Below are 20,136 nucleotides of genomic sequence, written 5' to 3'. Positions count from 1 at the left end.
GAAACTCTCTGTTTGACCGAACAGATGTTGATTATTGACATAATCTGGATATAAAGTCTTACAGCTGTCATTCAGAAAGTGTTGACTAGAGTTGATAAAACCAAGTGATAAATAACAGGCTAATCGACTAATAATAATAAAATATATATTTCTATTCAATATGTGGCTTTTGAGGATGATCAGACCTGATCATACCTAGCTTAGGGGTTCATTTACATTGTAGATGTAGTGCTAGACAGGGCAGAATTCTCTTGCCCGGTGAGCCCTGTGCCACAATACACACGTTAATATTTTCGTACGGTCAGAATAATACATACGAATAACAAAGAGGACATGAGGTTGCTGGGTTCTGCCCTGAATTTTTTTTTATAGGAGCAAGAAATTGGAAAATAAAACATTATTTTGAAAAGTTACTGAAAGCTCAAACGTAAGAAAAATCATGAATCATGTAGTTGTCTAGAAACAAAATGTATCAATCATCACATAAGCAGCTGTTCAGATTATGAAATAACATACATATTTGCATTTTAAAGGCTTGGAGGACACTGTATCAAGCAAACCAAGGGTTTTACTTACTGAGACGAACGAACATCTGTTTTTTTTTGTTAATTGTTTGATTCCTCGCCAAATCAGTCCTCAATTCATAAATTTGAGTCCTGGTTCTTTACAGTAGATGGAAGGTTTAATTTATTAAATTTCAATCTTATTATAAGCTTGTGGTTTGAAAACAGAAACAATTGCCCTCTCTGCGGGAGACCAACAGATAAAGCTCAGTGTACCTTTCGTTTGTATTAAATGTATTAGTTGAATATCAAATTCAAGCATTAATTAATATATTTTAAAATATCATATTTCATCACCCCACCCCTCACCAAGAAAAGCCTAACAAAATAAACATATTCTTAAGTTATACAGCAGGCTTCCACAGCACTTTACTTTTCCAACTGTGACTGTTACTCCTAACTTAATGATTACATGTGTCTCTCAAGTTTAATGTATTAAAGATTATTTTGTTAGCTGTATTTTTGTTGCAATGTGAAAGAGTTACATTATAATATATAACACTTTTTTTGAGCTGCACACATTAAACCTTTAATTTAGTATTATCCAAACAACACACCTTCACTTATAATAAACCTATTGAATGTGTGCATATAAGATTACTTTTGAGGAATTTGCACAAGGAGTACTTATGGCCTGAAATATCAACCACATAGTATGGATATCAAACTCCTCAAGAACCTCACACTCTTCAGTTTTCATTTAACCTAAACTCACTTTTAGATATGTGAGTTGATCATTTTGCTTAATTAGATCGGTTACACTTTTTTATGGACAATTTGTGATAATAATAATGGAATACCTGCATTATGCTAATTTATGTGGTATATTATTTTTTTGTGTTTGATGTTGTTTATTGCATTTGCTCTTCTAAATCCATAAACTAAGGGTCATATTAAAAAATATATGTTTGTGATGTATGGCAAAAATAAATTATTGTCTGTTTATTCTTGTACTTTTGCACATAATTGCTCCTTTTAAATGATTTTAAGAGTGTAATGGGATTGTATTCTTTTTGTATTTTATGTGTATGTGGTATGGCTGTCTCTGTTTTAATGGTGTTTATATTATTGAACCCTACATGTGGAACAAATTTCCCAATTGGTACAACAAGGTGATTGATTGATTGTTTCTTTACCTACATTGCTTCAGTTAAAACCCAGCTGTATGAATGGGGAATTGTATGTAAAAATAATGTGATATATTGAAACAATTGTAAGTCACTCTGAATAAGGGCGTCTGATAAAAAATATAATAATAATATTTGAGTGCATCACACACAGGGGCTCTCGAATGGCTAAAATGATAACAGCCTTGGCTGGGTAAAATAGTCCAGCTAGATCTGGTATTGGCTTTCTCTGGTTGTTGTGCAAAAGGGACTCATGCAGCCTCCCAGGCGCTTGGAGCATGCTGTGTTATCATTGAGAGCTTCATTAGTCCATGAGGCCCTGTTTCAGGATTCAACTGAGCTACAAATAACATATGGAACTAATAACTCCAAAATGTATACATAAGCTTAGTGGTGGGTACATTTTTTAATGATGAGAGGCTAATATAAGAATATATACGAATTGGTGTGATATGATCAAGTTCCTGAGAATATAATATGTACAAAAACACAGAATGAGAACAGAACTAATTGCTTACAGGGTTAAATGAGAAAACCAGATTGCTATAATTTGCGAGAATAAACTAAACAATTTTTCAAATGTTTACAAGGGTAAATCATGAAATTCTTAATTTTATGTATATATTCTGTGGAATTTACCTGTTGTAGAATTACGGATAATAAAAATAATTATTAACATGTTCTGCATCAGAGTTTGTATATCAGCCTGTGACTTTGTAATCAAACTACTGCGGACAGTTTGGAAATTCCCTTTTTTAGCATGGCTGTATATTTATGTGTTGGATCTGTGTTAGTACAATTTTAGGTAAACTGCATTCTTACCCTATATGCCATTTTTACAGCATGTCTTTATATTTTGGATATTTAAAGTTGTAGGAGCAATTAAATGCATGTGAGACATTGCAGGAGCTGATGGAAATGGGAATAGAGTTTGTGTGAGGCAAAGGAAGGGGAACTGGATACATATTCCTGTCTATGTCAGTTATTGATATGGGGCTTAAAACATTTGGGGTTTACGTTCCTTATCACTACTTACCTTTAACCCTTGAAATTGTGTTCCCATAGATTGTTGAACGTTTACTTATACATATCATTGAATTAATATCTTTTAAAAAATAACTGATATAAGGAGTACAAAAAGGTTATTTGTTCCTTACTGTGCAAGCTATTATTAAATTGTTGGTCATTGAAAAATATGCAGTTTATAATTCGGAAAATCGATTCAAAATTCATAATAAAATAAAACAAAAATGTTTGTGAGTGTGTGTCTGAAATATTCTTTAGTAATAATTACAGTAGTGAGTTTCTTGTTATTTAAGCCAACAGCTGCTGTTGGTTAAAGGCAAATCTGCCTGTCCCATTTTCTTACAACACTCCCACAGAGCCGCTGGATACCAAACATTGGCAAGGTTGAAGTGTTAAATCTTAATCAGTTGTCGTTAAGAAACATCTGCATCCTAATTATAAGAATATTCTGCTCAGTTTGTAGTTGAGAACAGGCAAAAACTGAATCAGGCAAAGTATGAGAATTAAATAAGAGTTCATATATGATCAGGCGAGTGATTCATGTTATTGGTTAACGTTTCTTTTCTAATAACAAAGGCAAAGTGAAACCAGGGGCTCAATCAAGACAGTAATGTAAAGAGAAGGAACAGTGTTGGTTATTAATAACTTTTTTCAAGTTTAATTAAGAAAGTAAATTACAAGGACATCATGTAATCAAAAATAAAAACTGAAAGGGTAAAGCAGCAGTTATATATTAAAAAACGGCAACACGGTCAAAAAATTGAATATGAACAAAATAATGGAATCTACATTAAACTCAAAAAATCAAAGTAATTGTCACAGTTTCCCCCCAAACTTCTCCAACTCGCCACCAGAGGTCATCATCACCAGCGTTCACTTCACACATTGCTAAGTCTAGTCTTCTCTCGAGTTGCTATTCTCAGTGTTCCTTCTTGCTGCCTCCCTCCCTCGACCTAAGATTCCCGTAGTCTCCCTACCAGCCTGTTCGCCTCATCATTGACCCTTGCTTGCCTTATTGACCTTGCCTTCAGATCCTCCTGGACATTGCTTTTGCTGGTATTGACCGTCACCTGTCCCTGGACTCCCTTATCTCTGCACCTGCATGCCTCATACCTGAGTCACTATGTTACAGTAGACTTAGCCATAACATGGACCCAGCGGAGAAATCCAAATTGAGTCTGCCATGGCTTCTCAGGAAGCCCGTCTGTCTGACCCTGACACTACACTGTAACAAATCGCAGACACTTTGAATCGTCTGCTTCAGCAGCTACAATCAAGCCCATCTTCAGCCTTTCTGCCTGTTGCACCTGTCGCTGCTACCCCTGCCGCTGCTGTTGCTGCTGCTGCACCTGAGGCTGCTGCTACTGCTACAATAACCCGGTCTGTATACCTCACAACTCCAGAGAAATTTGATGGCAATCCAGATAAATGCGAGGGCTTTCTATTGCAATGTTCATTGTATTTTGCTAATCAACCCTCTGCCTTCCCAGACAGTGCTGCCAGAATAGCCATCATCATCAACCTCCTGACCGGGAAGGCTTTGAAATGGTCATCTAGAACATAAGAACATAAGAAAGTTTGAAATGAGAGGAGGCCATTCGACCCATTGTGCTCATTTGGTGTCCATTAATAACTAAGTGATCCAAGGATCCTATCCAGTCTGATTTTAAATGTTCCCAAATTTTCAGCTTCAACCACATCGCTGGGGAGTTTGTTCCAGATTGTGATGACTCTCTATGTGAAGAAGTGTCTCCTGTTTTCCATTATGAATGCCTTGAAGCCCAATTTCCATTTGTGTCCCCGGGTGCATGTGTCCCTGCTGATCTGGAAAAGCTCCTCTGGTTTGATGTGGTCGATGCCTTTCATGATTTTGAAGACTTGAATCAAGTCCCCACATAGTCTCCTTTGTTCCAGGGTTCAGTTCCCTCAGTCTCTCTGAGTAGGATATTCCCTTCAAACCTGGACTAAGTCTGGTTGCTCTTCTCTGAACTGCCTTTAGAGCAGCGATATCTCCACTAACAACCTCACTCCAGTTAGAAGCAAACTCCTCTAATCAACACCCTTTGTTTCCTATACATCAACCAGTTCATAATCCATCTACTTAAATTACCCTGAATGCCTACCGCTTCCAATTTGAGGATCAGTCTTTGGTGTGGAACCTTATCAAAAGCTTTTTGAAAAACTAAATATATCACATCATATGCTTTCATATGATCTACAGCTGCAGTTGCATGTTAAAAAAACTCCAATGAATTGACATGATCTGCCTCATCTAAACCTATTTTTTGTCTAATTATTTTTTCCAACATTTTACAAGTAATGCAGGTAATTGGTCTGTAATTTTCTGGCTCAGTTTTGTCCCCTTTCTTGTGGATTGGTATAACATTTGCTGTCTTCCAGTCAGTTGGCATATCCCCTGTTCTAAGTGTCTTTTGCAATATTTGAGTTAGCGGCCTAAAAGTATTTTCCCTAATTTCTTTAAGTACTGTTGGAAATATACCATCTGGCCCAGGTGATTTGTTTGTTTTTATTTTTGTTTTGTTTTTCTGCAGTGTGGAATCAGCGAGGTGCTGTCACGCGCTCCCTGAGGGTGTTCCTGTCCCATTTCAAGGACGTGTTTAACCACCCGGCAGAGGGAAGGGGTGCGGGTGAACAACTATATACACTCGAACAGGGCACTTCCTCAGTGGCCGATTATGCCTTACAATTCCATACCTTGGCTGCAGACAGCGGCTGGAATGAGAGTGCCTTGCTGATCGCAATCAGAAGGGGACTGCACACAGAATTACAGTCTGAACTAGCCTGCAAGGATGAAGACCTAGGTCTTGAGGAATTATTACAGCTGGCTGTTTGTCTCGATAATCTCCTCCTTGTCAGAAGGAGACGTCCAACCATCACCCTTCCTCTTCTATCCACCAGGTCACAGTCCAGTCCAGATCATGATGAACCGATCCAACTGGGACACACTCAACTGATGACCATGGAACGTCAGAGGAGAGTCAATCAACGTCTGTGTATGTATTGTGGCTATGAAGGACATTTCCGCGACGCTTGCACTGTTCGTCCTGGCTCACCTTCCACTTCCTCGGTGTGTACGGGACAGTGTCCCATTTTTACTATGGCTCAGAGTGAGATCCATGTCAAGTTCAGATGGGATAATAACACTGTCTGTATCTGCTGTAGTAGGCTTGGGATCTGCTGGCAACTTCATTCACCGAACGACAATAGAGAAACTGGGCATTCCCCTCATCTCCTGCATACCTCCACTCCATCTCAAGGCTGTACATAATCAACTATTAGGTTCTGGCTGTGTTTCTCATTTTGGGACTCCCATGGTTGTCTCATCACAATCCAACCATTTCCTGGGCCAACGGTGAAATCATCAAGTGGGGATCACCTTGCTTTTCCAGATGCCTGTCTATCTCATGTGGAGCCATGCACATTGAAAGTCCCCTCCTGTCTTCCCCTTTCATCTGTCCTTCTGCATACAACGACCTCTCTGCAGTCTTCAATAAATCCATAGTGGTTTGTTTAACACCTCACAGAGAAGGAGACTGTGCCATTGAATTGCTACCAGGGTCAGCCCAACCCAGAGGATGCGTATATCCCCTGTCTATTCCATTCAGGAAGCTTTAGAACTGGGAATCATTCGGCCATCCAGTTCTTCTGCTGCTGACAGTTTTTCCTTCGTGTTTAAGAAGGATGGAGGATTGCAACCCTGCATTGATTACCAGGGTCTGAACAACATCACCATTAAATACAGATATCCTCTTCCCCTGGTGCCAGCTGCGCTGGAAAAAGTGTGCGGCACTGAAGACTCTGTATAGGATGTTGAAGAAAGTGTTTTGTGATAATTTTATAATGTTTTATATTAATACTGGCATTAGAAGTAGTTTGTATACAGACTGAGCAGATTAGATTTAGCAGGACAAGTAAAGGGTCAACAAGGTCGATTTGTTAGAAACTCCTGTCAGTAATGAAAGATTACACAGTGCTGAAATAGCCTACAGATGTCTGCTGTGAATTTGTTTATGACTTAATCGTTTCTCAAGATAGGCAGGAATGTTTCTGTTACTGAGCGATTGACACTAGGTAAATGACCACCGTGGGATCGCATCTTCCTAGTGCACATCAAAGACGGACATCTGCTTTTTGTATCCATCACCTCTTCACGGGAGGACAGATCGTAAACGGACCCGGACCTGTATCTTCTGATTGGATGAACGGCCATAAGATGTTACGTCATTTTTCCTATAAAGTTGTACTCATCTTTGTAAACATTAAGCCTCACTGAAGGAATTATTTCTGACATGGGGCTTCCGAGCGGCTCGATTAAAGTTCTATTTGCTTTATCTCCTTGGCTTTGCAAACTTTTATAGGAGGTTCACTTGTCACTTCAGTTCTGTTGCTGCTCCCCTTACATCCCTTATCAAAGGTGCTGCTTGCAGCCTGGTCTGGACATCCACAGCATCAGCAGCCTTCACACATCTGAAGACCCTCTTCACCATGGCACCCGTCTTAAAGCACCTCCGAGCCTGACCTATGTCCCCAATTCTGTACATCCCCAATTATTACAATGGCTACACTCTTCTCCTGCATCCGGACATCCAGGAGTGCATCGGACTCTTTGCCTCATGCAGAAACAATTCTGGTGTCTAGCACTATTACAAGAAGTCACACACTTCATTGCTGCATGTGCACAGTCAAAGACGTCACGACAACCACCAGCAGGTCTCCTGGAACCACTTCCCACTCCGTCTCGACTATGGTCTCACATAGCCATTGACTTTGTCATGGATCTTCCCAAATCACAAGGCTATACCACCATTCTGGTTGCAGTGGACTGCTTTTCCAAAGCATGCTGCCTCATCCCATGGAAAGGACTTCCCACAGCCCTAAAGACAGCAGAGTTCCTTTTTAATCACGTGTTTTGCACATATAGCATTCCGGAGGACATCGTCTTACCTCAGGTTACCATCCGTAATCCAATGGCCAGACTGAGAGACTCAATCATGAAATCAGCAGGTTCTTGAGCTCGTCCCAAACAGATTGAAGTTGCTATTTGCCATGGGCTGAATGCGCACAGAAGTCCCTCACCAGCTCCTCTACCGGTCTCACACCCTTCCAGTGCATACTTGGTTACCAGCCTCCTCTCTTCCCTGGGTCAGCCGAGTCACTTCATGTTCCTGCTGTGACAGAGTGGTTTAACAAGAGTGATGATGTCTGGCAAGCTGCACATGTCCATCTCCAACAGGTGGTGCACCGTCAAAAGCTGAAAGCGGATCGTCGGTGTCGCAAGGCTTCCCTCTATCTTCCTGGGCAGGAAGTTTGGCATTGACTGCTCCTCAGCCATCCTCCTCATCGGCTCCTCCTCCTCCTTTACTGTTCGATGATGGTTCTGTGTATATGGTTCGGACTCTCCTTGCCTCCCGTCGTCGCCAGACTGGTCTGCAGTACCTCGTGGATTGGGAAGGGAAAGGTCCCGAGGAACGGTCATGGGTTCCTGCCTCCGATGTCCTGGACCCATCCCTGATCAGTGATTTTCACAAGGATCACCCCTCAGCTCAGGCGCCCCGACCGCAGGGTCGTCCTGTATATAAACCCCTTGGTCACTTCACTTATTGCTAAGTCTAGTCTTCTCTTGAGTTGCTATTCTCAGTGTTCCGTCTTGCTTATTGAATGCCTGTTCCTTGACCTTCTTGTGTACCTCGACCTATGATTCCCTGATTCTCCCTACCAGCCTGTTCATCTCATCATTGACCCTTGCTTGCCTTATCGACCTCGCCTTTGCATCCTCCTGGACATTGCTTCTGCCAGTATTGACCCTCACCTGTCCCTGAACTCCCTTATCTCTGAATGAGGGTTCCTCATACCTGAGTCATTACATTATAGTAATTATGTAATTTCTTTTTTAAATACATAGCCCACAAACACCCTTTTTTATCATACTATTTAGAAATGCTACAGGATGCATTTTTCAAAGAAATTTGTGAAGGAGTTTCTGGAACAGAGACTGATCAGATTCTGTAATTTAAATATTCAGTTACACAGGAACTGGGGAACTGGGTTATTCCAGAATGTTTACTCCCTATGTTTTATAAAGCTTTTCATGAGAGGGGGTTGATACCACTATATATACTGTACAGCTGTAGTCAAATGTATTCACAACCTTCATTTGAACTATGTAATTCTGTGATTAATTTAGGAATTTACAGTCAAGGTAGTGTACACATTAATGTCATATTCATGAATTTTCATAGTTGAGTTCCATAGTTGGAATTTAAATAAAATGTAGGATGGTTATTAAGTTCCCACTTATCTGTAATCTTTCCCCCCCAGTCATTCTGTCATTCACATTTTTTTTTCAACTTTACTAAGGATAGGGTTGGACCCGTGAAGCAAATGGATATTAGATTAATTGACAGTACAAGATTTTTTGAAATACCCCTTTAATGATGTCCTTGGCATTCTGTATTTTTAATGCATCATGTTTCCAAACTTTCAGTTCAGAATGTGGGTAAATGAGTCAGAAACAGCAGTGTTAAAATATACTGTTTTTTTGTGTTTAGTTATTTTGGAACAAGCAGCAAAATTAAATAAGAGAAGTCTGTTGAAAGTTATTTGTTTTACAACTATTTTACATCATTCAAGGTCTTTAAGACTCCCTCTTCGGCCATCAGCAAGCATGTCCTTTCCTGTTTCTCCAAGAAGTAGCAAGACGACACACACAATAGTTTCCCGTAACTGAACGGCTTTGAAACAGCCTTGCAGTTTTCATCTTATGAACAAGATCTGTGTCTCCTAATAGTTTTGAAAGGTGTTAATTAAATCTAATGTAAAACAGACCCCTACACCTTACTTGGTGGTGAAGAATGTGACTACGGTATAAAGGTGGTACTTTTTTATTTTCATAAGCAGAGTATTACCACATTCCAAAAATGATTGCCCGAGTAAAATAATTATGAGACGCAGGTAACACTCTTCTAACATCATATTCCACATCTTATAATATGTGGTCATCGGTAGTTTCTCAAAGGGCTAGATGTACTGAGCTAAGTCAGTTGCAGTGCAAATATACCACACATTGTATTTTTGTTACAACAGTTTGCAAAGTATACATTGCACCTTTGGTACTAAGAGAAAATATATTTTTTAAGAGAGTGGAAATATTTTGTTTGTGGCATGGTAGCAAGATATCCGTCATCTCTGGCACCACAGGATTTGTGAGGGCTTTTTTCAGATACATGCATTAAGCCAGAATGAGCATTTCTTGCAGCTTTGGATGCTTAGAGTTTAATGTATAACAATCAATATGTGAATGAGAATGCAGAATGTATGAGTATTTGAGGACTACAGGGACAGACTGACAGATCGTTATAATTCACTATGTAAAGCCTTTCAAGAGTGTATGTTTGTGTATACGTTCTTTGTGTGTTTGATTTCCATTATTATTATTACTGCTTACTGCCTGAAGGTCAAACTTGTATCTATAATGTAAAAGATTGTAACTGTCTGTTTCTATACATATGTGTTTCCTAAAGGAAAGCTCTACAAAATATTATACCCTGAGAGAGCCTGGAGGCAATGGAGAGGAACAGAGAGGAGTGGTGTGGTATAGAAGAATTGTATTCATAATAAAAAACAAAGTGTCAGTTCTCCATTCCTAATCCCCTAGCAGCTTCTCAGTGATGTCAGATATAATGGCTGCATCCTCCAGGACTCACCTACATTTTCTACACGAATGAAAGCTGAAAGTGACTGAAATGTTCTAACATGAAGAACAAGAAATATTAAAGCCACGTTACCTTAACAGTTAAGGCAACATTATTCAATTGAAAACATCTGACAGTGTTCCTGTATACCTGTAAACTGAGGAATCTGGCCTTTAATGAGGTGTGTGAACAAACTGAATCATGGTTTGAAAAAAATAAAAATAATAAACAGAATTATGTATGAACATTTTTAAGTATCTTAATTGCGTTTTGAAACAGGAATATAGTCCTCTAATAATACACAAGACTGATAGTGAAGGTCAGTGAAAAGAACTAAAAAGGTTGAATAGAAAACATTACCTGGGCCGAAGCAACTCAAAGATGGAGGGAGGCTGGGTGGAATAGAAAAAATGTGGAAAGTGTACAAAGGATTAACTCATCATTAATCCTTAATGTTGAAAAATATCGATCTAAGGTGAGTGAGCTTGACAACAGCTTTGATTCAAGAGGCCTATAGCCTTTTATCCACTGCCCACCTGCATTTTTTGTAGATCAGTTGCTGCCTGCCAAACTGTGCCCTCCTGTCTTATATTGTAATTACATGCATTTCTGTGAGCGGATTGGATTTAATCATAGAACTCCATCTGTTAACATGCAGGGCTTTTGAAATGGTCAAACATAATCATGTAACTTAATGACATTTTATGAAAAAATAGTTTTATCCAAAGGATCATTTGATATCAGAGTTTATTAACTGAAGACAAACACATACATTGTCTGTGTTCATTAGGCGTAAGTTTGTGTGGTATTTAAACTAACAGAGATTTTGCCTACATGAGTCTGTAACAACGTGAAGGGAGATGGGAGGGGCTGAGGTTGATACTTACAAAAGAGAAATTCAGAAAGTGCACCACAGAAACATGTTTTATATTGGTAAGACTGTAATAGAGCACTGCTGAAGATGTTAAAGGTCTTAATAATATTATTTAATGTACAGTTAAGTATATTTTAAATTAGAATTCTCTATCTTTCTTTAATAGTCCCAACATATTAAATACATCTGGCACAAACTGACAAAAAATGCACATCAGGTCTGGGGAAATATTTAACAATAGTACAGACTTTGAGCATTTCATTTAAATTACTTAAGGTATTGAATGTCATTCTGAAGTTAGACTTGTGCTACCTTATTAATATGCCTTTCTTAGAAATGTGTTTCTTTGGTATAGAAATGATCAAGCTGTAATTAATTAACAAGGCTAATTTAGTAAATATTGTGGTATATATGTATCTTGCAAGTTTTTGATATTAGATATTAGATACTGTATACAAGTTAAACAAATCACATTGTTTCTCTGTAATACAATATCTTGACTTTAGTTGTATTCTCTATTGGTCTTCAGGGTATCCTAATAGTTATTATAATATAAGGTTCTAAATCTCTTACATATTCAGCGAGTGGGTGTGGCTTTAGCTCCATCAACTTGTATATAGAAAATGCAGAATTCTGTTGAATATGGGCGAAGATTAATTGGTTCCTCAGGCTCACTATATAAGTAGAGGTGAATAAATGTTTATTTGTCTAACTTCTCTTGTTCTCTTGTTTTACTGGAGAGTCCTCCACATAACAATATATATATATATATATATATACAGTCACCTAAAGGATTATTAGGAACACCATACTAATACTGTGTTTGACCCCCTTTCGCCTTCAGAACTGCCTTAATTCTACGTGGCATTGATTCAACAAGGTGCTGAAAGCATTCTTTAGAAATGTTGGCTTATATTGATAGGATAGCATCTTGCAGATGATGGAGATTTGTGGGATGCACATCCAGGGCACGAAGCTCCCGTTCCACCACATCCCAAAGATGCTCTATTGGGTTGAGATCTGGTGACTGTGGGGCCAGTTTAGTACAGTGAACTCATTGTCATGTTCAAGAAACCAATTTGAAATTATTCGACCTTTGTGACCTTTGGTGCATTATCCTGCTGGAAGTAGCCATCAGAGGATGGGTACATGGTGGTCATAAAGGGATGGACATGGTCAGAAACAATGCTCAGGTAGGCCGTGGCATTTAAACGATGCCCAATTGGCACTAAGGGGCCTAAAGTGTGCCAAGAAAACATCCCCCACACCATTACACCACCACCACCAGCCTGCACAGTGGTAACAAGGCATGATGGATCCATGTTCTCATTCTGTTTACGCCAAATTCTGACTCTACCATCTGAATGTCTCAACAGAAATCGAGACTCATCAGACCAGGCAACATTTTTCCAGTCTTCAACTGTCCAATTTTGGTGAGCTTGTGCAAATTGTAGCCTCTTTTTCCTATTTGTAGTGGAGATGAGTGGTACCCGGTGGGGTCTTCTGCTGTTGTAGCCCATCCGCCTCAAGGTTGTACGTATTGTGGCTTCACAAATGCTTTGCTGCATACCTCGGTTGTAACGAGTGGTTATTTCAGTCAAAGTTGCTCTTCTATCAGCTTGAATCAGTTGGCCCATTCTCCTCTGACATCTAGCATCAACAAGGCATTTTCGCCCACAGGACTGCCGCATACTGGATGTTTTTCCCTTTTCACACCATTCTTTGTAAACCCTAGAAATGGTTGTGTGTGAAAATCCCAGTAACTGAACAGATTGTGAAATACTCAGACCGGCCCGTCTGGCACCGACAACCATGCCATGCTCAAAATTGCTTAAATCACCTTTCTTTCCCATTCAGACATTCAGTTTGGAGTTCAGGAGATTGTCTTGACCAGGACCACACCCCTAAATGCATTGAAGCAACTGCCATGTGATTGGTTGGTTAGATAATTGCATTAATGAGAAATTGAACAGGTGTTCCTAATAATCCTTTAGGTGAGTGTGTATATATATATATATATATATATATATATATATATAGATAGATAGATAGATAGATAGATAGATAGATAGATAGATATAGATTACAAAATTGACTGATTTTTAAAATACATATATGATTGAAGATTAAAATAAAAAATTGCAAGGAAACATGTCACATCCAGACCCAAACACTGACGTGTCATCCTCACACAAGGGCTGTTCCACCCCCCGAGGGCCGGAAGGAGCCCCCAACAGAAGGAAGACCACAGCCAGCAGCACTATTTAAGAACTTTCTGATCTTCTTGCTGCTTTAACAGAGTTATACTGCCTGGAAGGGAGGCAACCATTAAGCCTAGGCCTTAAGCCGTGGACCACCAGAAATTTATCTCCTGCTATAACAATCTGCCATCCTATAGGAGTATTGTTTTTCTCTCCACCATGACCAGTTCATTTTATTTTATTGTTTATGGTTTATTTACTTGTTTATTTTTTTTGTTGTCTGTTTTCAATTTGTAAAGTGCTACCTGCAACTAAAAAATAAATATTGATTTATGGATGTAATAGATATATGATTCTAAACATCTGAAGGTTGAATAAATCTCATCCCAAAATAAATGTCCTTCAGTCTTATTAGTGCAGTGCAGTGCAGTGCAGTGCAGTACAGTGATCCTTTTAATAGCACTTTATTTATATAATAAACTGCCTTCATCATTTATGTCAAATCTATTTTCAATTAGACCTTGACATTCAGAAATAACTCCTTATGCCATGTTATTTTATGAATCCCCCTTTCTTTTAAGATATATTTAAAACAGCCTGCCATGGCATCAAGTCATAATCCAGTTAGCATAATAAACTCTCTAGATTTCTGCATCCAGTATGAAATGCAGTATATACATATATAGCAGTCTGTTTATTAGAATTAAGAATTACTAGGGATCATTTAAAAAAAGTATTACAAACAAACAAAAACTACCATATTTTTACTTACAGGATTACTTTCGAATCCCAAATTAAATGTCTGTGTCTAAATAGTATTAATTGCATTTGTCTTTTCATTCTCAAAATCCCTGTCATTGTTTTCCCCTCAGGTTTTGAACAGCTTTTAAAGTTAGAGTAGGTGCACAGGCAAGGGAATGAAACATTAGAGATAGGAAGCATGCATAAACAATTATTGAAAAAGACAGATATGTAAAAGAAGAAAATGTAATTTCATTTCAAATCACAATTTATTTTAAATACACATAAACATAAATTAAAAATAGACAACTAAAATAATCATTATATAATATTCTTTATTTTAAAGGGTTTATATAAACCTATCTGTATAATATTAAATGCTTTTGTTTATTTTCAGGATTCTTAAATGATTTATTTTATATGATTTTTAAGTTTTTTCAAAAATGTGTAATTTGGAGGCAGGTTATAAATGTAACCGGTTACAGGTTGCTATTTCAGAGGCTCACCGTTCCTGTCATAGGAAATAACATTCTAGAGCAACAATTGGCTTCATTTTAAATAATAATAATAATAATAATAATAATAATAATAATAATAATAATAATAATAATAATTTAGAATGTATAATTACTGAAAGGTGTTCATGGTTGTCAATTCCAATGACACTTTCAAGTTTCAATAGCCTTTGAAATAAGGCACTTTATAAATCATATAAAATTACCTAATTGAAAATAATTTAAGAATCCTGGCAAAGAAAGCAAAGGTATGTAATGCTATATTGATACATTTATATGAAGCCTGTAAGGGTATTGAATTGGAATTGAGCCTACCTGTATTCTGTTGACAAAATAACAGTACAGCAAGGGAATAGAGAACATTTCGAAACTTCCATCTCCGCCATCTACCACTGATGTAGGACATCCTGTCAATCATAAAAGTAAATCATTATTTATCAGCATTATAATATAAAGTACAAATTGTAATGTTGTGTCTTGAAGGATTTTCTAACATACTGAAATATACTCTTGAAGAAGTATTTAAGACTTTGGACTGGGAAGGACAAAGTATGAACATTATTTACAATCTGCCGATTACATTGCTATATTTGCAAAAACACCTGAAGACCTACAACTTCAAAATGAAGAACTCTTGGATGCAAGCAAGACTGGACTTAAAATGAACTTCAGTAAATACAAAAGTAATGTTTAACAGCTTTGTTAAATCTAAGAAAGTTTAAGTATATCAATTACGTCTACCTTGAGCAAAAAATCAGCACAGATGGAGATATTATGGATTTTGTATTTGATCAATGTATAATACTAGTGCTCACTTATGGCTCTGAAACCTGGGGTAGGATTAAATCAAAAATGTTGGCAAAGTGCGAGCGTGAAAAGTCGCTGAAGAGTCGCAGGAGGGGATCTCGCAGCTCAGCTCCTCGCTGAATTAAATCTACAAAATGAGGAGCTGCGAACGAGGAGGAGGCGGATTTTCTGGCGGGGGTTCCAGGATGGGCGGGCAGCGCGAGAGAAGCCGCGAGCCAATCACAGTGTCTGAAATTTGAGTGACAGCGGGGGCGCGAGAGCAGGACGGGCTGCGAGAAGAGCGACGCGTCAATAAATCAGAGAAATCAAAACTGTGACCCACCCGCTAATGGCAAACTACACAACTGTACTCAGCTGCGGCTTCATTTTCAGTAATATGAATCATACATGTAACCGCTGTGATGTACAGGTGTGTAGTTTGCTATTAGCGGGTGTTGTCAAAGTTTTGATTTAATCCGGCCCAACGATGGCGCATGAAGGTACAGAAATCTTCCGCACCGCGCTGTAAATCGAAAGCATGAATCTACCCGCTGAAACACAATTACAAACCTGTACTGTGTAGCGGCTACAAATATGAGTAGGAGAACAAATAATACAATAAAAACAAAAGCCGCCATTGATGACCTTCTCCAGGCGTTATCTATTAGCCGGTGGATCAATGCTGGTATCTTCGGTTATATGTGAATACCAGAACAATGCAAGTCTCTTATTCAGGGACGCTTTAAATCAGCGTTTACTTGTCATGTGCACTTTGTATTGCTCTGTTTTGTAAGACTGCCAATAAATGAATAAACAAATATAATAATAATAATAATAATAATAATAATAATAATAATAATAATGTGTAGCGCGGTGCATTCAATAAAAACTGACCCACCCAACCACAGAGGCTTTAGACTTTAGACTGTTTAAAACTAGAGGAGCTGCGAGAGCATTTTCAGGGTGTTTTCTCGCAGATATTTTCTTGATTTAATGCAGCGAAAATGTAACCACTCCCACTGTATTGTTGGGCGGGATTAACTACAACTTTAACCAGCCGCTAATAGCAAACTACACAACTGTACATCATGGGATTTACTTTAAAAATTAGAAGAGAGTAGCATCTAACTAAACACGAAAGCGCGACTGAGTACAGTGGTGTAGTGTTGTAGTAGCGGCTGTGTGAAAGCTGGGTTTTATTCTCTCGCATTGTGCCAGAAAGGAGCTGCGAGAAGGTCGTTTTGCGTCGCAAATGGGGTCAGATGTAATACCACGATAGTTTAGCAGCGCGAATTCCACTCACAGACATGCCGCTAATGCTTCTGCGAGAACTCGCAGCGCCAACATTTTTGATTTAATCCTGCCCCTGGTCACTTAATACTAGAACCGCAGAGATTTCGTGCTACATACAACTGCCTCACCAGCAAAATGTACAGCTCCTTCATGAAACAGCTGTGTGACGAAAATGAAAAACAAATAGTTGGATAAAAATACATTTTACATGGAACATCACACATAACATTTTCAGTGCAGTAACACTGCATTTACTTTTAAGTATTTTGCTTATTTTTTCAAAATGAGCACTTATACATAAACATGAAAAAACTAATAATGAACTATATCAGGTGTGTTCCTTGAATTGTTTAAATTTTGTGATATCTGCAAATAAATAAATAATGATAATATTATATGTCACATGTTTCAGCAATCAACACAATTTTAATTCTTTCAATATGACTAATGTTATTACAAAGCCCAAATTGTCAGCTATATTATATTCAATATAACCTGAAGAAGAAAGTATATATAACTTATTTATTTTGAGGAGTTTAAAGCTGAAACACCATTTATTTAATTCAAATATTTAATAACAAATAAGAATGGATATGCAGGTGAAATTCATATACGCAGAGATATTTACTTATGAATTGCAAAATCATCGCAAAAGTGTCTATGGTGGTGCTAGTGGCAACATGAAAATGTTACAGAAACTGAATGACACAAAGAAGCATGGAAAGATGAATGCTTGGAATAACAATAACATATAGAAAAATGAATGAATCTGAGAACAAAAATATTTGACAGCATTGAAAGAGTGAAAATGGGCTGGACACAAACAGAACAGATCAAAGATGGACAAAGGAAGATATCGAATGGATCCCAAGGGATAAAAAAAGATATAGAAGACGACAACATAAAATGCACCAGCTGTCTCAGGTTTCATGGGTGCCTTCTCCAGACTGCAAGTTTCAGCTCTTTCAATAGATGTTCAATAGGATTCAGATCAGGAGTCATAGAAGGCCACTTCAGAACAGTCCAATGTTTTGTTCTTATCCATTCTTAGGTGCTTTTAGCTGTGTGTTTTGGGTCATTATCCTGTTGGAGGACTCACGACCTGCGACTGAGACAGAGCTTTCTGACACTGGGCAGTACGTTTCACTCCAGAATGCCAGATTGCATTGTGCCCTGCACAGATTCAAGGCACCCTGTGCCAGGCACAGCAAAGCAGCCCCAAAACATAACCGATCCTCCTCCGTGTTTCACTGTAGGTAAGGTGTTCTTTTCTTTGAAAGCTTCATTTTTTCATCTGCGAACATAGAGCTGATGTGACTTGCCAAAAGCTCCAGTTTTGACTAATCTGTCCAAAGGATATTCTCCCAGAAGGATTGTGGCTTGTCAATATGCATTTTAGCAAATTCCAGTCTGTTTTTTTATGTTTTTCTTTCAAAAGTGGTGTCCTCCTGGATCTTCTTCCATGGAGGCCACTTTCGCTTAAAAAGCGTATGTTTCAGGCAAGAATCATGACCATTAAATATACTAAATGGATATTAAATGCAATATTTTACATTAAATTCAACACAATAATGTATTCTATTTATAATTGTAAGTGTGAACTTGCAAAAATATTCAGACCCTCCCTATGGTGTCCCATTTTGTGAAATTACACAATGATACATACAACATTTTTTCAAAAATTGAATGTTCAAACTCAAGACTTCTTAGGTTAAGACAAGTTACAGTACATGTCAGCAAGAAGAGAAAACAATGAATTATATTGATTGCATAAGTATTTACACTTGTCAACTCGATATTTGTTGGCAGTTTTTTCTTTTTGCATAAGTCTCTACCAACTACTGTACACTGTCGACAATTTTATTCTTCTTGGCATATTTGCTCAAACTCTCTCAAATTGCTTGGAGATCACTTATGGATCTCGGATTAAAATCAGGAATTTGACTGGGCCACTCAAGGACTTCCACTTTCTTATTCTTTAGCCACTCCAGTGTAGCTTTGGCCTTGTGCTTTGGATCATTGCCTTTTCTAGCAGATTGAATTAGGTTTTCCTCTAGTATTTTCCTGTATTTTGCTCCATTCATTTTTCCTTTAATCCAGTCAAGTTTTCCAGTCCCTGCTGAGGAGAAGTATCCCCATAGCATGATGCTGTCACCACCACAGTTGACTATATAGGGATGGTGTCCACTGGGAGATGCGCTGTGTTGAATCTGTAACAAATGTGGCAAAAAAGGTCTAATGTGGTCTTCTCTGACTACAACACCTTTTGCCACATTTTTGCAGGATCATTCAGGTACTTTGAGATGGCTTACAGGCCATATAGGCTAGCTTTATGAAGTGTTCTTGTTATTGTTGACAGATACACATTTGCTCCCATCTCAACCATTGAACTCTAAAGCTCCATAGCTCTTTCAAAGTTGTCATTGGCCTCACAGTGGCATCTCTCATCATTTTCCTCCTTGCCTGGCTGTTCAATTTGGAGGGATGATCTGATCTAGCTAATATCTGGGTGATACAATTAAACTAACTGCACTGAAATACCTACATAACACATATGTATTTGTCATTTTGATCTGTTTGCCATTACTAATATGATAAAGTCGCTGTTAATCTCCCATTAATTATTAATATACTATCATTATAAACTCTAGATGTAATATTGGTAATTATGCCTGATCTACCCTCTGCATTCATAATGGATATAACTCTGCACTGTATTTTGTACTTATTTTTAGTTCACATTAGCTACAGTGGCTCTCAAAAGTATTCACCCCCCTTGGATATTTCCACATTGCATTGTGGATTTAATCAGGAGTTTTTGCCACTGATCAACACAGAAAATGTCCATAATGTCAAAGTGAAAAATATAATTTGTAAATTGTTCAAAATTAATTACAAATACAAATACTACCACCTTTGCACATCTGCACAATTTTTGCCCATTCTTCTTTGCAAAATTGCTCAAGCTCCATCAAGATTGATGGGAACCTTTGGTGAAGAGCAATTTTCAACTCTTTCCACATATTCTCAATTGGATTGAGGTCTGGGCTTTGACTGAGCCACTCCAGGACATTGACCTTTTTGTTTTTAAGCCACTAAATTGTGGCTTTGACTGTATGTTTGGGGTCATTGTCCTGCTGGAAGATTAATCTTCTCCCAAGTCCCAGGTCTCTTGCAGACTTCAGCAGGTTTTCTTCCAGGATTTCTCTGTATTTTGCTGCATCCATTTTGCCCTCTATCTTTGCAAGGCTTCTATGCCCTGACACAGAGAAGCATCCCCATAGCATGATGCTGCCAC

General features: G+C 38.2%; 1 protein-coding gene across 5 annotated transcripts in view; it reads right to left on the bottom strand.

The window, feature by feature from the left end:
- Positions 1 to 20,136, bottom strand: part of adgrg6 (adhesion G protein-coupled receptor G6) — a 96,980-nt gene that overhangs the window by 65,332 nt on the left and 11,512 nt on the right. For all 5 annotated transcript variants that reach the window (XM_066701784.1, XM_066701949.1, XM_066701869.1 and 2 more), the window contains exon 2: positions 15,075 to 15,166. In XM_066701784.1, coding sequence (XP_066557881.1) covers positions 15,075 to 15,166 — 92 coding nt within the window. The remainder of the gene's footprint in view (positions 1 to 15,074; positions 15,167 to 20,136) is intronic.

The sequence above is a fragment of the Amia ocellicauda genome, chromosome 1 (assembly GCF_036373705.1).
Source record: "Amia ocellicauda isolate fAmiCal2 chromosome 1, fAmiCal2.hap1, whole genome shotgun sequence".
NCBI classification, from domain to species: domain Eukaryota; kingdom Metazoa; phylum Chordata; class Actinopteri; order Amiiformes; family Amiidae; genus Amia; species Amia ocellicauda.
This window is presented reverse-complemented; position numbering and strand designations above follow the sequence as displayed.